At 42.1% G+C, this 21,982-nt stretch overlaps 2 protein-coding genes, 1 long non-coding RNA gene and 1 pseudogene across 4 annotated transcripts in view; 2 read left to right on the top strand and 2 right to left on the bottom strand.

Moving 5' to 3' along the window:
- The window catches only part of ell2 (elongation factor for RNA polymerase II 2), a 39,274-nt gene extending 33,659 nt beyond the window's left edge, over nt 1–5,615 (bottom strand). Inside the window, exon 1 of the mRNA XM_061932763.2 lies at nt 4,961–5,615. Coding sequence (XP_061788747.2) covers nt 4,961–5,152 — 192 coding nt within the window. The 5' untranslated portion in view covers nt 5,153–5,615. The remainder of the gene's footprint in view (nt 1–4,960) is intronic.
- Nucleotides 1–21,982, bottom strand: part of nudt2 (nudix (nucleoside diphosphate linked moiety X)-type motif 2) — a 298,883-nt gene that overhangs the window by 224,583 nt on the left and 52,318 nt on the right. The gene's annotated exons all lie outside the window — the stretch shown is intronic.
- LOC133578087 (uncharacterized) overlaps nt 5,789–21,982 on the top strand; it is a 48,190-nt gene continuing 31,996 nt past the window's right edge. The window contains exons 1-2 of the long non-coding RNA XR_012049401.1: nt 5,789–5,921; nt 21,961–21,982. The exon at nt 21,961–21,982 is cut by the window's right edge and continues 87 nt beyond it. This is a non-coding gene — a long non-coding RNA (uncharacterized lncRNA). The remainder of the gene's footprint in view (nt 5,922–21,960) is intronic.
- On the top strand, nt 18,455–19,291 carry LOC140677617 (sphingosine-1-phosphate phosphatase 1 pseudogene; annotated as a pseudogene).

Raw genomic sequence — 21,982 nt, 5'->3', positions numbered from 1 at the left:
GCGCCCCCCTCCACACCCTGGATTATAAATAATGTAAATAATTCAATGTGATTATCTTGTGTGATGACGGTATTATGATGATAGTATATATCTGATAGTATATATCTGTATCATGAATCGATTGTAGCTGAGATAGGCTCCAGCGCCCCCCGCGACCCCGAAGGGAATAAGCGGTAGAAAATGGATGGATGGATGAATCAATTTAAGTGGACCCCGTCTTAAACAAGTTGAAAAACTTCTTGGGGTGTTACCATTTAGTGGTCAATTGTACGGAATATGTACTTCACTGTGCAACCTACTAATAAAAGTCTCAATCAAAACACATAGAATCATCATACTGCTGTGATTATATGCATCAAGTGTTCATTCAAGGATAAGGCAAAATATCGAGATATATATTGTGTATCGCAATATGGCCTTAAAATATCGCAATATTAAAAAAAGGCCATATCGCCCAGCCCTAGTTCAATGATGCCATTTCAGTTTGTCATGTATAATTTTGTCTATTTTGTGTTTATCCTTGAATAAACAGGTCAGTCTCTTGCTACCAACCATTGTGTATTATTCAAACTCCCCTAATTCAGCTGGCTAGTTGTTATCAAGAGTACTAAAACCCTTTTCAACATGATTCTGACAACTAAGTAGGCTAAATAACTTTAAACTTTAATACATGCTCGGATAGGCCAGTATCGATCAGTATCGGTATCGGATCGGAAGTGCAAAAACAATATCGGTATCGGATCGGAAGTGCAAAAACCTGGATCGGGACATCCCTAGTATATACTCTGATGATTATCTTGTGTGATGACAGTATAATTATGATAGTATATATCTGTATCATGAATCAATTTAAGTGGACCGTGACTTAAACAAGTTGAAAAACTTATTGGGGTGTTACCATTTAGTGGTCAATTGTACGGAATATGTACTTCACTGTGCAATCTACTGATAAAAGTCTCAATCAATCAAAAACCATGTCAGAAAAGCAACACATCTAGCTGAACTGCAGCAATTTAGTGGTCAAGCAGAAGCTTGTGGATGGCTACCAAAAGCGCCTTATTGCAGGTAAACTTGCCAAGGGACATGCATACCTGCCAACTTTTGAAATCAGAAAAACCTAGTAGCCAGGGTCCTGGGGCCGCAGGCCCCGGTAGGTCCAGGACAAAGTCCTGGTGGGGGGTCCGACGCAAAATGATTATTAGCATTCAGACAGGTTAAAATGTTGCTAAAACCATCACTTTTCTATCAGTCACAGTGACTTTTCAAAACAAAAATATTACAGCAAAAATCATATGGGTTGATTGACATGTTTATTTTGTAAGCTAACTTCAATAGTTTGAAATTATTTTGACAGTTAATGCCAGTTATCCTGTCAACCTTTCACAAGACTTCAATTTGTTAATTGAAAGTATAAACAGTACAAACACTTTTTACAGTAAACAAATGGTAAAACAGAACTAAACAATTCCATTAAAAAACAATTGGTGTCATTATTAACTTTCTGTCCAAGCTTGTATAATCTACTGCCTTGTTCAATTGTAAAAAATATTCTGTGCCTAAAATTCACATTTCTATCACAATTATCATACTGTAAACATGGTAAGCTAACTTCATTAAAATTAATAGTCCTGTCAATAGCATGGAATTACAATTCAAATGTAGTTTTTTTGTAAGCCTTTCAAAAGAATTCAAAATATGAAAAATGAATGAAAATTAATTGAAGCCATCAGACACTTGAAAAGTGGCACATCACATCTCTAATGTAATCATTTGAACTTTTCAACAGAAATAGCACTGCAAAAATATGAAGGACATACTTCTGTATTTTGGTAGTTATGCTGTCAACATTTAACAAGATTTCTTCAACTTGGACTTGAAAGCATAAATAGTATAAACACTTTTAACAGTATAACAGTACTAAACAATTCCAATAGATAACATTGGTGTCATTACCTTTTTGTGGCTAAAATCCAAATTTATTCTATCAGATTGATCATACTGCAAAAATGATATGGTAACTTTATGATAAGTTTACTTCATTAAAATGTAATTCAATAGCATCATTAGCAAATATCGAACACAAATGGGGTACAGTTTTACATCGTCATAATCGGTGCTGCCGTCAGTCGACATGCTAAATGGTTCCGTCTTCATGACGTCGGCGATACTTTTTGAGGATTCTGTTCCAAGACACTGAATAATGTTGGATGTTTTGGTTCGACCACATCCATATTTTTTGGCGATTTTCGAGTCGGGAAACATTTTCCGAAATAACTGTCCCATGTGATCAGCCAGTGCGATTGGAAGTCCATGCTCAATTATTGCCTCCGTAAATAAAACTTCGGCATTTATCACATCCAAAGAATCTGTTTGGGCGACGAAAAACGTTGAAAGTTTTCCACTTGTATCGCTAGCTACGGCATTAGACTTGTGTCTTTTTGTCCCAACGTGGTCTTTTACATCGCTAATTCCTCCGTGTCCGATCGAAAAATCTTGTCTGCACAAGGTGCAATTCGCGTAGTTTTCACCCTTTTTGGAACGGATAATTATTCCCGGATAGGCTTTTGAATATTCTTCACGGAATGACTGCAGTTTTCTTTTCGGTTTAAGACTCGTTTGCGATTTTTCTCCGGCTGATTCCATGATCGTTCGCTCGTTTGGAAACGATGGCAACTGGTGCCTCGTGCTTGGCAGCGGTGCTATAAATAGCCTCGCGGAATGGCTCGATAGGAAGTTACGGGAAGCAGGTCGAATGTCATTGTTGTTACGCGATTTCGTGAATAAAACTTTAAAAAAAAAATTTTTTTTTAATTAATGAAAAAACGTATTTTTTATCACTGCAACCGTAACTTGGAATAGGTTGATGAAAACCGTACTAATTACGGGAAAACCGGAGTAGTTGGCAGGTATGCAAGTTGAAAAACTTATTGGGGTGTTACCATTTAGTGGTCAATTGTACGGAATATGTACTGTACTGTGTAATCTACTAATAAAAGTCTCAATCAATCAATCAATCAATCAAAAACCATGTCAGAAAAGCAACACATTTAGCTGAAGTGCAGCAATTTTGTGGTCAAGTGGTCAAGCAGAAGCTTGTGGATGGCTACCAAAAGCACCTTATTGCAGGTAAACTTGCCAAGGGACATGTTAGCAAATATTAACATTGCTGTATGTATACTTTTGACCCTCACATTTTCAGTAGACCATAATAAATTAATAAATTCACAAAAGAAGCAAACTTCATGAATGTTTTTTGTGACCAACAAGTATGTGCTCCAATCACTCTACCACAAAAAATAAGAGTTGTATAAATGATTGTAAAGTGAAGACAGCCATGAAATGATGTTCTTTACAAGTCTATGTAGACTTTTGATGGTGACTGTATATATGTACTCCTACAACAAACATATATTTCCATAGGCAACCACACATGTTGTATTAACATAAACCGATGACGATTGTTAACAAAATGTAAACTTTTCTTAGTTGCAAAAAGCAAAGGCGTTGAGGGAGAAAGTGCAATAAAATGTCAACATAGCAGCGACGCTACGAAGAGAATGCTAACGAAAGCTGTCCGGTTTATTAACAAGACTTTCTCGGCTAAACCGAGTTTGTCAGTTCCTACAACATTTCCGAAACAAACATAAAACGCCAGATTCTGAGTCCCCTGCCGTTGAATTGAAGGAAAGAGGAGTAAAAAAAGGTGTATTGTTGCTGGAGTGAAGGTGTAGCTTTATTCGGTTTAAGACTCGTATGTGATTTTTCTCCGGCTGATTCCATGATCGTTCGCTCGTTTGGAAACAATGGCAACTGGTGCCTCGTGCTTGGCAGCGGTGCTATAAATAGCCTCGCGCATGGCATTCGGAATGGCTCGATAGGAAGTTACGGGAAGCAGTGTCAATTGTCATTGTTGTTACGCGATTTCGTGAATAAAACTTAAAAAAAATTTAATTAATGAAAAACCGTATTTTTTATCACTGCAACCGTAACCCGGAATAGGTTGATGAAAACCGTACTAATTACGGGAAAACCGGAGTAGTTGGCAGGTATGCAAGTTGAAAAACTTATTGGGGTGTTACCATTTAGTGGTCAATTGTACGGAATATGTACTGTACTGTGCAATCTACTAATAAAAGTCTCAATCAATCAATCAATCAATCAATCAATCAAAAACCATGTCAGAAAAGCAACACATTTAGCTGAACTGAAGCAATTTAGTGGTCAAGTGGTCAAGCGGAAGCTTGTGGATGGCTACCAAAAGCGCCTTATTGCAGGTAAACTTGCCAAGGGACATGTTAGCAAATATTAACATTGCTGTATGTATACTTTTGACCCTCACATTTTCAGTAGACCATAATAAATTCATAAATTCACAAAAGAAGCAAACTTCATGAATGTTTTTTGTGACCAACAAGTATGTGCTCCAATCACTCTACCACAAAAAATAAGAGTTGTAGAAATGATTGTAAAGTGAAGACAGCCATGAAATGATGTTCTTTACAAGTCTATGTAGACTTTTGATGGTGACTGTATATATGTACTCCTACAACAAACATATATTTCCATAGGCAACCACACATAAACTGATGACGATTGTTAACAAAATGTCAACTTTTCTTAGTTGCAAAAAGCAAAGGCGTTGAGGGAGAAAGTGCAATAAAATGTCAACATAGCAGCGACGCTACGAAGAGAATGCTAACGAAAGCTGTCCGGTTTATTAACAAGACTTTCTCGGCTAAACCGAGTTTGTCAGTTCCTAAAACATTTCCGAAACAAACATAAAACGCCAGATTCTGAGTCCCCTGCCGTTGAATTGAAGGAAAGAGGAGTAAAAAAAGGTGTATTGTTGCTGGAGTGAAGGTGTAGCTTTAGCCGTGCGTGGCACTCTGCTCCCCGGCACTGTCGTGGCAGCCCGCCGCCGGTGGCGAGTCAGGCGCGGGCAGTAAAAGAGACGACTCACCGTGCTATTTTGGTAACTCTCGAAGGCTCTCAGCGCCGTCTCGGTCAACTTGACGTGTAAAACGGTGACTCTGTCAGCGCCCTGCTGGCCACTAACTAATCCGTAGCTCCCATCCTCGGAGAGCGCCGCCATGTTTAGCAGCCCTCCACCATCACCGTCACCACCACCATCGTCCCTGCGAGGCAGCAGCATTTAGCAGGCCGGCGGCCCGGGGAGGGACTACAGCTGCTCCTGACAGGCCTGCTGGCTCCTCTCGATTGGCTTCTTTATTCTGGCCTTTTCACATCAACTCAACTCACTCTCCTTCTTCTTCTCTTGGCTTTCTGTCCTTTTTCTACAGTCTTAAGTTAAAATACTAAAGCATTACTTCTCAGACCATCATTGTGCAGCTATTCCAAGCAGTTTGAAATGGATCAGAAGTATTTCCCTGTAGTTGAAGTAGTCATTCCAAGCAGTTTGAAATGGAAAAGAAGTATTTCCCCGTAGTTGAAGTAGTCATTCCAAAAAGTACTTCTTGGTAAACCTGCCTGTGCCTGCGGAGTTTTGCTGACATGCTACAACTAATTGTAGCCTCCAGCAGCTGCTTTGCTCAGCACAGGCCTCACTCTCCACACGTTTACTTTTGTTTACCAGACTAAAAATAACAATAATCTCACTTGGAACTTGAGGCAATTGAACTGTCATTTGCCTCTTCGCCTATGGCCAAGTCTAGTGCCTTGGATTGTTGCATTCGTACACCGAGCATGACAGATGATGCGTTATGATGTTTTTCTTTCCTTTAGTGACATACACTATACATCTCAACATGAGGTATGCACTAGAGGTGGGCGATAATACATATTTGACTTTACATCTCATTCTAAGAATTTAAGGTTTTTTGTTTTTTAGTGATCCGTTCCAAAAGGTCTGACAAAGACTGAATGGAACGATAGCCGAAGCAACTTCTCCAACAAGAAACAAGGTAAATCCCATCAATCCGTTCCAGACACCCAAAACTATTACAGGAGATCTACTTACAATGAATTTAGTCTTTTATGATTAATAAATGTTACAATGTTGGGTATCTGTGTTTAAATCAAACCGTGGAGGCATTGCAGAGATGTTTATAAAATAATCTTGCCCTCCTTCCTACTTCCGTCAAATTGGAATTCCCACAACCTGTGAAGTCACCAGTTGGGAATAATTTACCATATTTTTCAGTTTATTTTTTTTTTTAGTAATCCGTTCCAAAAGGTCTGACAAAGACTGAATGAAACGATAACCGAAGCAACTTCTCCGACAAGTAATAAGGTAAATCCCATCAATCCGTTCCAGACACCCAAAACTATTACAGGAGACCTTCCTACAATGAATTTAGTCTTTTCTGATTTATTAATGTTACAATGTTGGGTATCGGTGTTGAAATGAAACCGTGGACGCATTGCGGAGATGTTTATAAAATAATCTTGCCTTCCTTCCTACTTCCGTCAAATGAACCGTTTGGAATTTCCACAACCTGTGAAGTCACCGGTTGGGAAAAACTTAATCGGATTATCCATATATGGTATAAATGTAGTCCGACACTGTGTGGGCAAATATTTTGACTCGGGGGGCCAGATTGAGAGAAAAAAATGAGTATTGGAGGCCAATGTTTTTATGTGTTTATAAATTATAAGTACACATTTAGATGTAGAAATATGCTGTACAGTATGTGTGTTTGGCTCCCTTTTTTCAGGAACACTAATACCAAAAGTCAAATAATGCTAATACTAAAAACGTAATGACAGACCACCTCAAACAAATGGAATGGAATTTTACAGTTTTTTACTGAATGGGACACCCAAAATGTGCATGCAAATAAAGAAAGTGGGATTTACAATATTAACTATGATCAATAAAACACTGAATATGAACATCTTTTACTTCTAAGACCAGCTCTTCCATAGTTGTGTATCTTTTACAATCAAGCAAAACACAACAACAATATAAAAACAGCAAAATATGAATGCAAAGTGTAATAAACACCTACAATATGATATATTATCACTTTTATGCAGAAATTGGTGGTAAAAATCTGCTTCCACATCTGTTTCTGACACAGACGTTTGGGGCTGGCTGCTCTGAAAATAAGCCCCGCCCACTCTGCTTTGTTCCTGGTCTGAGCTGCTGTGACCTAGATGACCCTAATAACTCCTAGAACACTCAAAAGTGCAGATTTCTACCATTGAAATACTTTCTATAGTTCAAGACTTGCGGTCATTTAAAAACATCACTGCACATCATAATGGTGGCTATACATTTTGATGTTAAACGTCTAAATCATTTATGTACAACGTCCGGCGGGCCGGATTGACAATCTTAATAGGCTGCATGTTGCCCGCGGGCCCTATTTTGCCAGGTCTGCTGTAGTCAATAAGCTCCTTTTTCGCTATCTTGTTGTGGGGCAGACTGGCTTGTACATAGACATGCATCCTAGTAGCCTTTAGTTCGAACTTATATCTGTCAGTAGACTCGCTATGGAAGCCAACTAAAGTAAAACAAAAATGGCGGGTAGAAGACGCAGTCGAAGTGGAGGCACGTAAATAGCACTCGCTCACAAAGCGGCGCATTCTGAAGACATGATCAGAAAGCAGCTTGAAAAACGTTCTGTAAAACATAATCGCCGCAAAAGTTTGACCACATGAACCACCATTACATGTTATGTTGACCGCATAAAGTGTTTTAAATGTACAAACCCTGTTTCCATATGAGTTGGGAAATTGTGTTAGATGTAAATATAAACGGAATAAAATGATTTGCAAATCCTTTCCAACCCATATTCAGTTGAATATGCTACAAAGACAACATATTTGATGTTCAAACTGAGAATTTTTTTTTTTTGCAAATAATCATTAACTTTAGAATTTGATGCCAGCAACACGTGACAAAGAAGTTGGGAAAGGTGTCAATAAATACTGATAAAGTTGAGGAATGCTCATCAAACACTTATTTGGAACATCCCACAGGTGTGCAGGCTAATTGGGAACAGGTGGGTGCCATGATTGGGTATAAAAGTAGATTCCATGAAATGCTCAGTCATTCACAAACAAGGATGGGGCGAGGGTCACCACTTTGTCAACAAATGCCTGAGCAAATTGTTGGACAGTTTAAGAAAAACCTTTCTCAAGCAGCTATTGCAAGGAATTTAGGGATTTCACCATCTACGGTCCGTAATATCATCAAAGGGTTCAGAGAATGTGGAGAAATCACTGCATGTAAGCAGCTAAGCCCGTGACCTTCCATCCCTCAGGCTGTACTGCATCAACAAGCGACATCAGTGTGTAAAGGATATCACCACATGGGCTCAGGAACACTTCAGAAACCCACTGTCAGTAACTACAGTTGGTCGCTACATCTGTAAGTGCAAGTTAAAACTCTCCTATGCAAGGCGAAAACCGTTTATCAACAACACCCAGAAACGCCGTCGGCTTCGCTGGGCCTGAGCTCATCTAAGATGGACTGATACAAAGTGGAAAAGTGTTCTGTGGTCTGACGAGTCCACATTTCAAATTGTTTTTGGAAACTGGACGTTGTGTCCTCCGGAACAAAGAGGAAAAAAAACATCCGGATTGTTCTAGGCGCAAAGTGGAAAAGCCAGCATGTGTGATGGTATGGGGGTGTATTAGTGGCCAAGACATGGGTAACTTACACATCTGTGAAGGCACCATTAATGCTGAAAGGTACATACAGCTTTTGGAGCAACATATGTTGCCGTCCAAGCAACGTTACCATGGACGCCCCTGCTTATTTCAGCAAGACAATGCCAAGCCACGTGTTACATCAACGTGGCTTCATAGTAAAAGAGTGCGGGTACTAGACTGGCCTGCCTGTAGTCCAGACCTGTCTCCCATTGAAAATGTGTGGCGCATTATGAAGCCTAAAATACCACAACGGAGACCCCCGGACTGTTGAACAACTTAAGCTGTACATCAAGCAAGAATGGCAAAGAATTCCACCTGAGAAGCTTCAAAAATGTGTCTCCTCAGTTCCCAAACGTTTACTGAGGGTTGTTAAAAGGAACGGCCATGTAACACAGTGGTGAACATGCCCTTTCCCAACTACTTTGGCACGTGTTGCAGCCATGAAATTCTAAGTTAATTATTATTTGCAAATATATAAAGTTTATGAGTTTGAACATCAAATATGTTGTCTTTGTAGCATATTCAACTGTATATGGCTTGAAAATGATTTGCAAATCATTGTATTCCGTTTATATTTACATCTAACACAATTTCCCAACTAATGGAAACGGGGTTTGTAGAAATAAAAAATCATAATATGAGCCCTTTAGAGACAAATTGCACTTTTTTGTTGAATTTTGCCAAACGTTCATAATCATTATGACAGACAAGAACACATGTCTTTTTGTAGGATTCTATAGATGATAAAACAAAAAACACTTGCAAAATGCGTCTAATAGCACCGTTGCAGCCTTGGAAGCCCTCTAAATAAACTTCAAAACCATCCTTCAAAACATTTGATATGCACACTGCAAGTATATATATAATATAGGCACAGACATGGTCATAACAGTATGTAATGTGTGCAATGTTTACTATATTTTGGTCATTTTAATCAGTACCGGAACTTATTTTCTCAGCGTGTTTATTTCTGTTTCCATAGCAGTGCACTTCTGAATTCCGACAACAAATGCGTCTTACTACTTTTAGGTTCAAACGCATGTGTGTTGTAATCATGGCAGACTTGCTAATAGACGATGAGGATGGCTTATTTTGGACAAATTAGGATTCACAACCTTATTTTTTTGAAGCTGAATTTACAGAGGATGAACTACCCCTCATAGAAGTGAGCACAAAAAAAGGGTAACACTGGAGGAAGCCAAGAGAGTAAGGGCAGCGTGACTTGACACATGCCGACATACTGTAAATGGTGTGCTTACCCAAAACAAACCGGAATAAAAATGTCCCCGGCCATCTGGACCAAACGCACAACTGTCCATCGAGTGAGTCACTATAATAATGATCATTATACACATCATATTTGTTATTATAAATACAGTACATACACTGTCGAGCTAGCTGTGTACAAACAAAACATGAAATAATACTTTACAGATACTGTAATATGATGTTTTTTAGTCCGTATAGTTTGGTGTCCTATCGCATTGTGTTGTGTATTACAAACTCAAAATTCCCCAAGAAGTGCAGTTCCCTTTTAACCCCGTAAGACCCCGTAAGAGCCCTTGTTGTCAAATTACAACGTTACCTTTAACCATCCTAAAAAACAATCTGTTTTATATATATATATATATATATTAAAAAAATATATATATATATATATATATATATATTTTTTTTTTTTTTTTTTTTTTTTAATAAAATAATTTTAAAAAAAATTAAATTAAAAAAAAATATATATATATATATATATACAGGTAAAAGCCAGTAAATTAGAATATTCTGTAAAACTTGATTTATTTCAGTAATTGCATTCAAAAGGTGTAACTTGTACATTATATTTATTCATTGCACACAGACTGATGCATTCAAATGTTTATTTCATTTAATTTTGATGATTTGAAGTGGCAACAAATGAAAATCCAAAATTCCGTGTGTCACAAAATTAGAATATTGTGTAAGGGTTAAATTTTGAAGACACCTGGTGCCACAAACTAATCAGCTGATTAACTCAAAACACCTGCAAAGGGCTTTAAATGGTCTCTCAGTCCAGTTCTGAAGCCTACACAAACATGGGGAAGACTTCAGATTTGACAGCTGTCCAAAAGGCAACCATCGACACATTGCACAAGGAGGGAAAGACACAAAAGGTTATTGCTGAAGAGGCTGGCTGTTCTCAGAGCTCTGTGTCCAAACACATTAATGGAGAGGCAAAGGGAAGGAAAAACTGTGGTCAGAAAAAGTGTACAAGCGATAGGGATCACCGCGCCCTGGTCAAGATTGTGAAAAAAAACCCATTCAAAAATGAGGGGGAGATTCAGAAGGAGTGGACAGCTGCTGGAGTCAGTGCTTCAAGATCCACCACCAAGAGACGCTTGAAAGACATGGGTTTCAACTGCCGCATACCTCGTGTCAAGCCACTGTTGACCAAGAAACAGCGCGAAAAGCGTCTCACCTGGGCTAAGGAAAAAAAGAGCTGGACTGCTGCTGAGTGGTCCAAAGTCATGTTTTCTGACGAAAGCAAATTTTGCATTTCCTTTGGAAATCGAGGTCCCAGAGTCTGGAGGAAGACAGGAGAGGCACAGGATCCACGTTGCCTGAAGTATAGTGTAAAGTTTCCACCATCAGTGATGATTTGGGGTGCCATGTCATCTGCTGGTGTCGGTCCACTCTGTTTCCTGAGATCCAGGGTCAACGCAGCCGTCTACCAGCAAGTTTTAGAGCACTTCATGCTTCCTGCTGCTGACCTGCTCTATGGAGATGGAGATTTCAAGTTCCAACAGGACTTGGCGCCTGCACACAGCGCAAAATCTACCCGTGCCTGGTTTACGGACCATGGTATTTCTGTTCTAAATTGGCCCGCCAACTCCCCTGACCTTAGCCCCATAGAAAATCTGTGGGGTATTGTGAAAAGGAAGATGCAGAATGCCAGACCCAAAAACGCAGAAGAGTTGAAGGCCACTATCAGAGCAACCTGGGCTCTCATAACACCTGAGCAGTGCCAGAAACTCATCGACTCCATGCCACGCCGCATTAACGCAGTAATTGAGGCAAAAGGAGCTCCAACCAAGTATTGAGTATTGTACATGCTCATATTTTTCATTTTCATACTTTTCAGTTGGCCAACATTTCTAAAAATCCCTTTTTTGTATTAGCCTTAAGTAATATTCTAATTTTGTGACACACGGAATTTTGGATTTTCATTTGTTGCCACTTCAAATCATCAAAATTAAATGAAATAAACATTTGAATGCATCAGTCTGTGTGCAATGAATAAATATAATGTACAAGTTACACCTTTTGAATGCAATTACTGAAATAAATCAAGTTTTTCAAAATATTCTAATTTACTGGCTTTTACCCATATATATATATATATATATATATATATATATATATATATATATATATATATATATATATATATATATATATATATATATATATGTATATATATATATATTTTTTTTTTAATTTTCATTTTATTTATTATTTTTTTTAACACATTTACATAGTCCATCCATCCATCCATTTTCTACCGCTTATTCCCTTTGGGGTCGCGGAGGGCGCTGGAGCCTATCTCATTGGGTCCTATTATTCAGTCTCACAAGGCTATTGGATTGTACATTTGTTTATAAGTCACACCTTCTGGCCATGAACTCACACAACCTCTCAAGGTTTCCTTCGAACAACATCTATTTGTTTCATTGGACTGGATTCATCAGATTCAAGTAAATAAAATGTCTTTAATATATTTTTTGGTTGTTATTACAATGTCTAGCGCATGTACATATGTAGTTATTGCGGAACAGATGCATCAAATTTCATTTAGAGCTTGTTATATAATTGTTGCAATTATACAACACTGGGTGAATGTGGTAGTCAAATAGCTGGCTTGTTGCAGTGGACTCAAACAGGTTGTATTCCCTCCACTACATCACTGCCTGAAGTCTTTTCTCTATTCATGGATAGTATTCATTCCACCCTTGTGTTGTGTTCTGGTGACTGATTTCAAAGTTTTATCTCTAAAAAAAATGTAGTTAATTGATCAGCCTGACCTAAAATTCCATGACTTTGTCCACAAAGAGGATATCAACAGGGTAATGTTTATGAAGTTTATTTTCAACTGTGTCTGAAAAAAATAGCGGTGATGTTTGTCTTATTTATATTTATTTAAACTGTACATTTTCAAAAGATAAATTGGTACTTTTGGAGAGGATGGGACCTGGTTTCATTTGCAATCTGGGAATGCCGACAAGGAAGTGTTTTGAATGTAGATAGAATGATCCTTTTAATGCAAAAACCCATTTGAATGCAAACAGTGATACCTCAACTTAAGAGTGTTTTGAGATATGAGCTGTCTGTCAGCTAAGTGCTATGCTTTAACTTGCAGGCAAACCTTTTAGTTACAAGCATCCCCACCATTAGTTGGCGTATGGAATTCCACAGTGAACCCCTGTAAGATCCGTCCAAAACATATGGTCGTACTCGCTAGCATTAGCTTACAACTAGAGATCGACATAACTTTGTTTTCCAACCATGGAAAGAATGAAAGTGGGTGTGAAGGACTGTGCTGCAAAGAGGAAGTGGATGATACTTATTGAATTGATATCAAAACAGCAGGCATTTATCGATTAAAATATAGAAAAGCTGCTGATGGTGTGTTTGATGGGGACCCATCTGGAAGGAGATACCGTAGAAGTCCATTATATTATTACATCAAAAAACTACTGTAGTTTTTTTTGGTACATTCTATTAGAAAGTTTCAAACAATGTTTCTAATCTTAAGGTTGTTTTTCTTTTTTGAAATCATGTTACAAGTTACCACCCCTGGTGGTAAGGCCCCGGGGGTGGATGAGATCCGCCCGGAGTTCCTTAAGGCTCTGGATGTTGTGGGGCTGTCTTGGTTGACAAGACTCTGCAACATCGCCTGGACATCGGGGTCGGTACCTCTGGATTGGCAGACCGGGGTGGTGGTTCCTCTCTTTAAGAAGGGGAACCGGAGGGTGTGTTCCAACTATCGTGGGATCACACTCCTCAGCCTTCCCGGTAAGGTCTATTCAGGTGTACTGGAGAGGAGGCTACGCCGGATAGTCGAACCTCGGATTCAGGAGGAACAGTGTGGTTTTCGTCCTGGTCGTGGAACTGTGGACCAGCTCTATACTCTCGGCAGGGTCCTTGAGGGTGCATGGGAGTTTGCCCAACCAGTATACATGTGCTTTGTGGACTTGGAGAAGGCATTCGACCGTGTACCCCGGGAAATCCTGTGGGGAGTGCTCAGAGAGTATGGGGTAACGGACTGTCTTATTGTGGCAGTCCACTCCCTGTATGATCAGTGTCAGAGCTTGGTCCGCATTGCCGGCAGTAAGTCGGACACGTTTCCAGTGAGGGTTGGACTCCGCCAAGGCTGCCCTTTGTCACCCATTCTGTTCATAACCTTTATGGACAGAATTTCTAGGCGCAGTCAAGGCGTTGAGGGGATCTGGTTTGGTGGCTGCAGGATTAGGTCTCTGCTATTTGCAGATGATGTGGTCCTGATGGCTTCCTCCGGCCAAGATCTTCAGCTCTCACTGGATCGGTTCGCAGCCGAGTGTGAAGCGACTGGGATGGGAATCAGCACCTCCAAGTCTGAGTCCATGGTTCTCTACCGGAAAAGGGTGGAGTGCCATCTCCGGGTTGGGGAGGAGATCTTGCCCCAAGTGGAGGAGTTCAAGTACCTCGGAGTCTTGTTCACGAGTGGGGGAGGAGTGGATCGTGAGATCGACAGGCGGATCGGTGCGGCGTCTTCAGTAATGCGGACGCTGTATCGATCCGTTGTGGTGAAGAAGGAGCTGAGCCGGAAGGCAAAGCTCTCGATTTACCGGTCGATCTACGTTCCCATCCTCACCTATGGTCATGAGCTTTGGGTCATGACCGAAAGGACAAGATCACGGGTACAAGCGGCCAAAATGAGTTTCCTCCGCCGAGTGGCGGGGCTCTCCCTTAGAGATAGGGTGAGAAGCTCTGTCATTCGGGGGGAGCTCAAAGTAAAGCCGCTGCTCCTCCACATGGAGAGGAGCCAGATGAGGTGGTTCGGGCATCTGGTCAGGATGCCACCCGAACGCCTCCCTAGGAAGGTGTTTCGGGCACGTCCGACCGGTAGGAGGCCACGGGAAAGACCCAGGACACGCTGGGAAGACTATCTCTCCCGGCTGGCCTGGGAACGCCTCGGGATCCCCTGGGAGGAGCTGGACGAAGTGGTTGGGGAGAGGGAAGTCTGGGCTTCCCTGCTTAAGCTGCTGCCCCCGCGACCCGACCTCGGATAAGCGGAAGAAGATGGATGGATGGATGGATGTTACAAGTTTAAACTGCTGTTTTGGGGGGCTTGGTTTCGGTTTCAACAGGAGACTCTGATTTGAGATACAAGTGTTTTAAGTTAAGAGCTTGGGCACAGAAACAAGTAAGCATGTAAGTTGTGGTACTACTGTAGTTTTACAAATAGTAAACAATGCAAAATACATATTAATGACCAATTAAATGGATGCATGAGCATTTAACCTCACTTCTGCATTTATTGAAGAGGTGTTGGCAGAAAAGGGGGAGGGCAGTGCCAAGTGGACATCACTTTGCTGTGAGTTCTTCCTTCAGTTCAAGGATGTTCCTCCCCTTCATCAAAGTGCTGCCACACGCACATTTGCTCCCTCGGTGGCTTCTTTTATGCAGCGTAGTCATTAAGAAAAAAAGCACAAGAGGCTGACTCACCAATGCCTGAGATTCTTTGGATTGAATGATTGGTGGACAAACTGACCATTTGTTACGCACGATAGTTAGCTTTACCATAACTAGAGTAACAGTTTGTAAACATCCAGCCAGTACCGATACTTTTTACTTGGCCGTTTTTTAAGATCATCGAAAGATATGGTCATTTCTGCCTTGATCGGGATTAGAATCAGATTAAACCGGTTTTAGGCCAAACAATATTTTGAACACATTTTTTTGTGAACACTGTAACAATATGGTCATATATAACCCTAACCCTAACCCATAAGATAATGCAACAGTATTAACAAAATAAAACAATTACTCCCGTGTTGTACGGTATACCGGTACTAGTATAGTATCACGTTACTAATGAATCAAAAACTCTGTTTGAAAAGTACCGGTTCTGTCTATCTGTGTTGGCCCTGCGATGAGGTGGTGACTTGTCCAGGGTGTACACCGCCTTCCACCTGAATGCAGCTGACATAGGCTCCAGCACCCCTCGTGACCCTGATAGGGACAAACGGTAGAAAATGGATGGATGGATGGATTCCCAATTTATTTAGTTATTTTTAACGGCCATGACGGCGTATCGTCGTAACGTCATGACATTGCTGGTTTTAGGAGCAGAGGAGCATGTTGGGCAGCGCACACACACAGAGTACTTACAAGCAGACACAGTGTGTAGACAGAAAAGGGAGAATGGACGCATTTTGGTGTAAAAAGTCAGGATAAAGGTGAAGTTATAACACTGAAACACCCTCAGGAAGAGGTGCTTTAAGACATGGCTAGCTAGCTAGCGGCTAACATCCATCCACAGTGTTTTAGCTACTTCTAAATCACTAATCCTCGCCTCCATGGCGACAAATAAAGTATGTTTCTTACAAGTATCATTATCACTGCAGGACAAGGAATAGCTAAACATGCTTCACTACACACCGTAGGAGGATACAATAGCTCACCACCGTCGCCGCTAACAAAAGCTAGCATGCCTGAATGCAAACAAACGCCATGGGTGGATCTACACCTGATGTATTGATACCAACTACAAGAGCGTATTAGTCGATACTACTATGATTGCATCAATATTTTTTATATTTTGTTTCCTTTTTAAAAATGTTATATTATGTTTATAAAGTCAGTAAATATGTCCCTGGACACATGAGGACTTTGAATATGACCAATGTATGATCCTGTAACTACTTGGTATCACATCCATACCTAAATGTGTGGTATCATCCAAAACTAAAGTCAAGTATGAAAGAAGAGAAGAATAAGTGATTATTACATTTGAACAGAAGTGTAGATAGAACATGTTGAAAGAGAAAATAAGCAGATATTAACAGTAAATGAACAAGTAGATTAATAATCAATGTTTACAGTTTGTCCCTCATAATGTGTACAAAATAATAGGTGTATAAATGACACAATATGTTACTGCATACGACTAATTAGGAGTCTTTGTTTGTTTACTTACTACTAAAAGACAAGTTGTCTAGTATGTTCAACATTTTATTTCAGGACTAAATTGCAATAATAAACATATGTTTCATGTACACTAACATTTTTTGTTCAAATAAAGCCAATAATGCCAATTTTTGTGGTCCCCTTTATTTAGAAAAGTATCGAAATACATTTTGGTACCGACTCCCGTGTATTGCACACAATTGGTTGAACAAAATAAAGTCAACGGTACAAAATCACTAAACACAAGCAAAAACTACTACTAAACAAGGACGAGAACAGCATAATATTGGTATCACCACGCTAGTATCGATTCGATACCAACTGGTATCAACCATTTCAATATTGGAATTGATCACCTCTGGTAAGCACAATGCATACCAGTCACCCCCTCCCAGTGGGTCGCAGCCTCACTATCTCCCAGTAGCAGCCCCCGTTTGCAAGAGATTAGGTCAGCATGTTTTGGTGTGGCAGAGCCTCAGGCTGGGTGTGGAAAGGCCGCTGCGAATCCAGCAGATTAACATGGATCTTAACCACACCCGTTCTATGACAAGTAACACACTAGTATTTGCATCGCTTCATTTCCTGAAGACTTACATCTTCTATATAACATCATCATATTCACTCTAATGTGTGAGGACTTCCAGCATGTTCCTAAAACCGTGTGGTGGTAGTGACACATTGGAGCTGCTAAATAAATGGCAGAGGATGTGCATCTCCTTCAAAAGTGACATTTGGGCCACGCTGGGTTGACCGCACAATCCTAGATGATTGCATTTCCTGTATTGCGCTGTCTCTTTGTTTGGATACATGCTCATTTTAATACCAGAGGGCTTGTGGTCGGTCTGATGGGTTGCCTGCTGTGCAAACAATTATATAGCTCTCATTGATTTTACAGCTTTTGTATTTACAGAAGCCCTAAGGTGTCACCTGATGGAAGCTCTATAAGTTAAAAGGACACGCTGTTTGTTTAAGGCTAAGAATGAAGCACAGGAAGGCTTTGGGCAAATCAACAGTAAAGCTATTGTTGGAGTGCACTGTAAGGTGCCATAAAGAGGACTTTGACATCTGGCCTTTTTTTCTTCTTGCTTAAAAGAGAATGTAATCTGTGATATTTTTACCTTGATAAATGTTTCTGATATTCTGTACATGACACGTTGAACAAGTTAATGCTATTCATATGTCTGCATGACAAGGTTTTAACCTTCTCTATTTACTGCTAAAATGTCATATTCAGCTTACTAAACATAATGTAATTGCAAACTATCAATCAGAAATTTAAATTTTCCTCTCCTGAATAAATCAATAAAGTACTATCTATCTATCTATCTATCTATCTATCTATTAGAGATGCGCGGATAGGCAATTATTTCATCCGCAACCGCATCAGAAAGTCGTCAACCATCCGCAATCCACCCGATCTAACATTTGATCAGAACCGCATCCGCCCGTTGTTATATATCTAATATAGACGATGCAAGGCATTAGTGAGGTTATAAAGCTTTTGCCTGTTAAAGAAAGGAGACTGATCCAATGCAGCACAGACATTCGCGTGCCACGCTGTCACGACCCAGACGCACACCAGTGCGCAATCATATGGGAGCCGCGCTGAGCGCACCTCCAAGCGCGTCCCGCGTAAAGTATTATTTTGACACGATGGCGACGGACGCCATCAAGACGTTTGTGGAGACGTGTCATTGTCTCCAGGACCCGCGTCTGGTGGCCAAGTTCCAGCACTTGTGTGGCGTCCGGGGGACGTTTCCGGAAAACCCCAACGACGGCGGCGCGTCCACGCGGGGCTGCCCCGGGTTGAGGCAGAGGATCCCGCGGGACGACGTCAGCAACGGGGCGAGCGTGCACGCCAACGGGGTGAAAGGTGACTCCAGGCCCGACGAGACCGCTCGGGCTAAGCCCCTCCACAGGAACTCTCTCACCGGAGACGTGGGCCAGGAGTTTCTGATCCACAACAAGTTCCTCTTCAATCTGTTCACGTTCGGCACCGAGCTGGGCAACGAGATGTTCTTCATCGTCTTCTTCCCCTTCCTCTTCTGGAACGTCGACGCCCTGGTCAGCCGCAGGCTCATCGTGGTGTGGGCCTGGAATCTGTTCGTGGGACAGTCCACCAAGGACATGGTCCGCTGGTCCCGGCCGGCCTCCCCTCCTGTGGTGAAGGTGGAGGTGTTCTACAACTCTGAGTACAGCATGCCGTCCACGCACGCCATGACTGGGACTGCCATACCCTTCTGTCTCTTCATGCTCACCTATGGACGCTGGCAGGTACTCAAATAACACATTAACCATCATCTTCTAAATGTCAGTGAAGTGTATTTCTGGTCTTGCCGTCCCCTCCCGGGCCGAGGGACGACGCGGCTGTGTAGTTGGGTCAAAAGAGATGTCGGAGACACTTTGCTGGGGCGCTATAGCTCTGTTGGTAGAGTGGCCGTGCCAGCAACTTGAGGGTTCCAGGTTCAATCCTTGCTTCTGCCAACCTAGTCACTGCCATTGTGTCCTCGGGAAATACACTTTACCCACCTGCTTCCAGTGCCACCCACACTGGTTTAAAAATGTAACTTAGATATTGGGTTACACAATGTAAAGCGCTTTGAGTCACTAGAGAAAAGCGCTATATAAATATAATCCACTCCACCACTCCACTTCGCTGCAGGCGACGGCCGGGTATATGGGCCCGACGCTCCAGCGCCATCCATTTTCAGGGCTAGTTGATTCGGCAGGTGGGTTGTTACACACTCCTTAGTGGGTTCCAACTTCCATGGCCACCGTCCTGCTGTCTATATCAACCAGGGTGAGCCCCACCCCTTTCGTGAGCGCACTGCGCGCGGAGTGACCCCTGTTACGAGCCCCCGGCCACGGGGGTGGCGGGCAGGTAAGCTGCTTACCTGCTGCGCGTGACGCCGGCCGCGGCGAAGGCGGACGAGGCGGGGTGTCGGTGCGGTGGGCGCGGTGGTGACCCTGGACGTGCGTCGGGCCCTTCTCGCGGATCGCCTCAGCTACGGCTCCCGGTGGGGCCCTCTCGGGGAGAGGGGCCTCGGTCCCGGACCCCGGCGAGGCGTCACTTCTCCGCTCCGTAAAAGTGTCCATCTCTTTTCTTTTTTTTTCTTCTGTTGTGGCATATGCTGCAGGTGCCTGCTCGTTTTTCGTATGTGGGTAACAACATTTAACTATGTATATATATTTACCAATTGGTTTAACTGCCACCCGCCTGAATCTATTTAAAATCTAATTTTTTTTTAACCACCCGACCCGACCCGACCCGTGGATAAAATCTATCCATCCATCCATCCATCTTCTTCCGCTTATCCGAGGTCGGGTCGCGGGGGCAGCAGCCTAAGCAGGGAAGCCCAGACTTCCCTCTCCCCAGCCACTTCGTCCAGCTCCTCCCGGGGAATCCCGAGGCGTTCCCAGGCCAGCCGGGAGACATAGTCTTCCCAACGTGTCCTGGGTCTTCCTCGTGGCCTCCTACCGGTCGGACATGCCCTAAACACCTCCTTAGGGAGGCGCTCGGGTGGCATCCTGACCAGATGCCCGAGCCACCTCATCTGGCTCTTCTCGATGTGGAGGAGCAGCGGCTTTACTTTGAGCTCCCCCCGGATGACAGAGCTTCTCACCCTATCTCTAAGGGAGAGCCCCGCCACCCGGCGGAGGAAACTCATTTCGGCCGCTTGTACCCGTGATCTTGTCCTTTCGGTCATGACCCAAAGCTCATGACCATAGGTGAGGATGGGAACGTAGATCGACCGGTAAATTGAGAGCTTTGCCTTCCGGCTCAGCTCCTTCTTCACCACAACGGATCGATACAGCGTCCGCATTACTGAAGACGCCGCACCGATCCGCCTGTCGATCTCACGATCCACTCTTCCCCCACTTGTGAACAAGACTCCGAGGTACTTGAACTCCTCCACTTGGGGCAAGATCTCCTCCCCAACCCGGAGATGGCACTCCACCCTTTTCCGGGCGAGAACCATGGACTCGGACTTGGAGGTGCTGATTCTCATCCCAGTCGCTTCACACTCGGCTGCGAACCGATCCAGTGAGAGCTGAAGATCCTGGCCAGATGAAGCCATCAGGACCAAATCATCTGCAAAAAGCAGAGACCTAATCCTGCAGCCACCAAACCGGATCCCCTCAACGCCTTGACTGCGCCTAGAAATTCTGTCCATAAAAGTTATGAACAGAATCGGTGACAAAGGGCTAAAGGGATAAAATCTAATTTTTTAAAATTTCATCTGCCCGATCCGCGGATAATCCGCGGACTCCGCGGTTGTGCCCGCAAACCGCGCATCTCTACTATCTATCTATCTATCTATCTATCTATCTATCTATCTAGAACAGGTTATATAAAAATACACACTTTATTTCAATCTGTCAGAAAACATTTCTTTAGGTAGAAATATCACAGATTACATCTTTGATTTAAGCATGGCCACATTGTAAGACGATTTTTCATATTGTTATGTTAGACCGGATTTTGACGCATAACACTATTATTGTGAAACTGGAAATGTGTTATTGGTTTGAGAAAAGGTGTCTTGACATGACGTGAAAGTCTCCGATAAAAAATGACTTCAGACTTCCTGCTTATCGTCGTTCTTTTCTGCTGAGCATTTTTCCACCTTACTATAGCAGATAGTGTAACAGTCTCTATTTTATGTTACCAATGCACTCAACCGTAATCCAAACACGGCCGTGAAGCGCCACCTCTGCAAGCAGCAAAGCACGCCAGCAAGCAGATGCTGCAATGATGTCGTCTCACGGCGATCGAAGATAAAATAGTTTTGTCTTGTCAAGACAACGACTTGCCATGAACTAGGACCTGGTACTTCCATTATATACCCTTTTATTTCTGCATTTCTGCTCGCTATTTTCCAGCTTGTGGCTCAACATTTACTGGACACCATTATGTTTCACCACGCTACGGAATGGACCAAAGGTCAAAAAGCATGAGCGCTGTTAAAAGGAACTTATTGTTAATGCGTCGTTATTCCAGTGACTTTGACAGCCCTAATAAGAATGCCTAATTTGAACTGAAACCATCATTTACATATACACAAACAAAAATGAATGATATTGTTTTTCTTCAGTGGGTCTGATTCCAACATACTCTTTTTGCCATTTGATGCCCAGGTGGTGGTCAACAAAAAGATTT

The sequence above is a fragment of the Nerophis lumbriciformis genome, linkage group LG38 (assembly GCF_033978685.3).
Source record: "Nerophis lumbriciformis linkage group LG38, RoL_Nlum_v2.1, whole genome shotgun sequence".
Taxonomy (NCBI): Eukaryota; Metazoa; Chordata; class Actinopteri; order Syngnathiformes; family Syngnathidae; genus Nerophis; species Nerophis lumbriciformis.
Note: the sequence above shows the minus strand (reverse complement) of the source record. Positions and strands in the feature narration are given on the sequence as shown.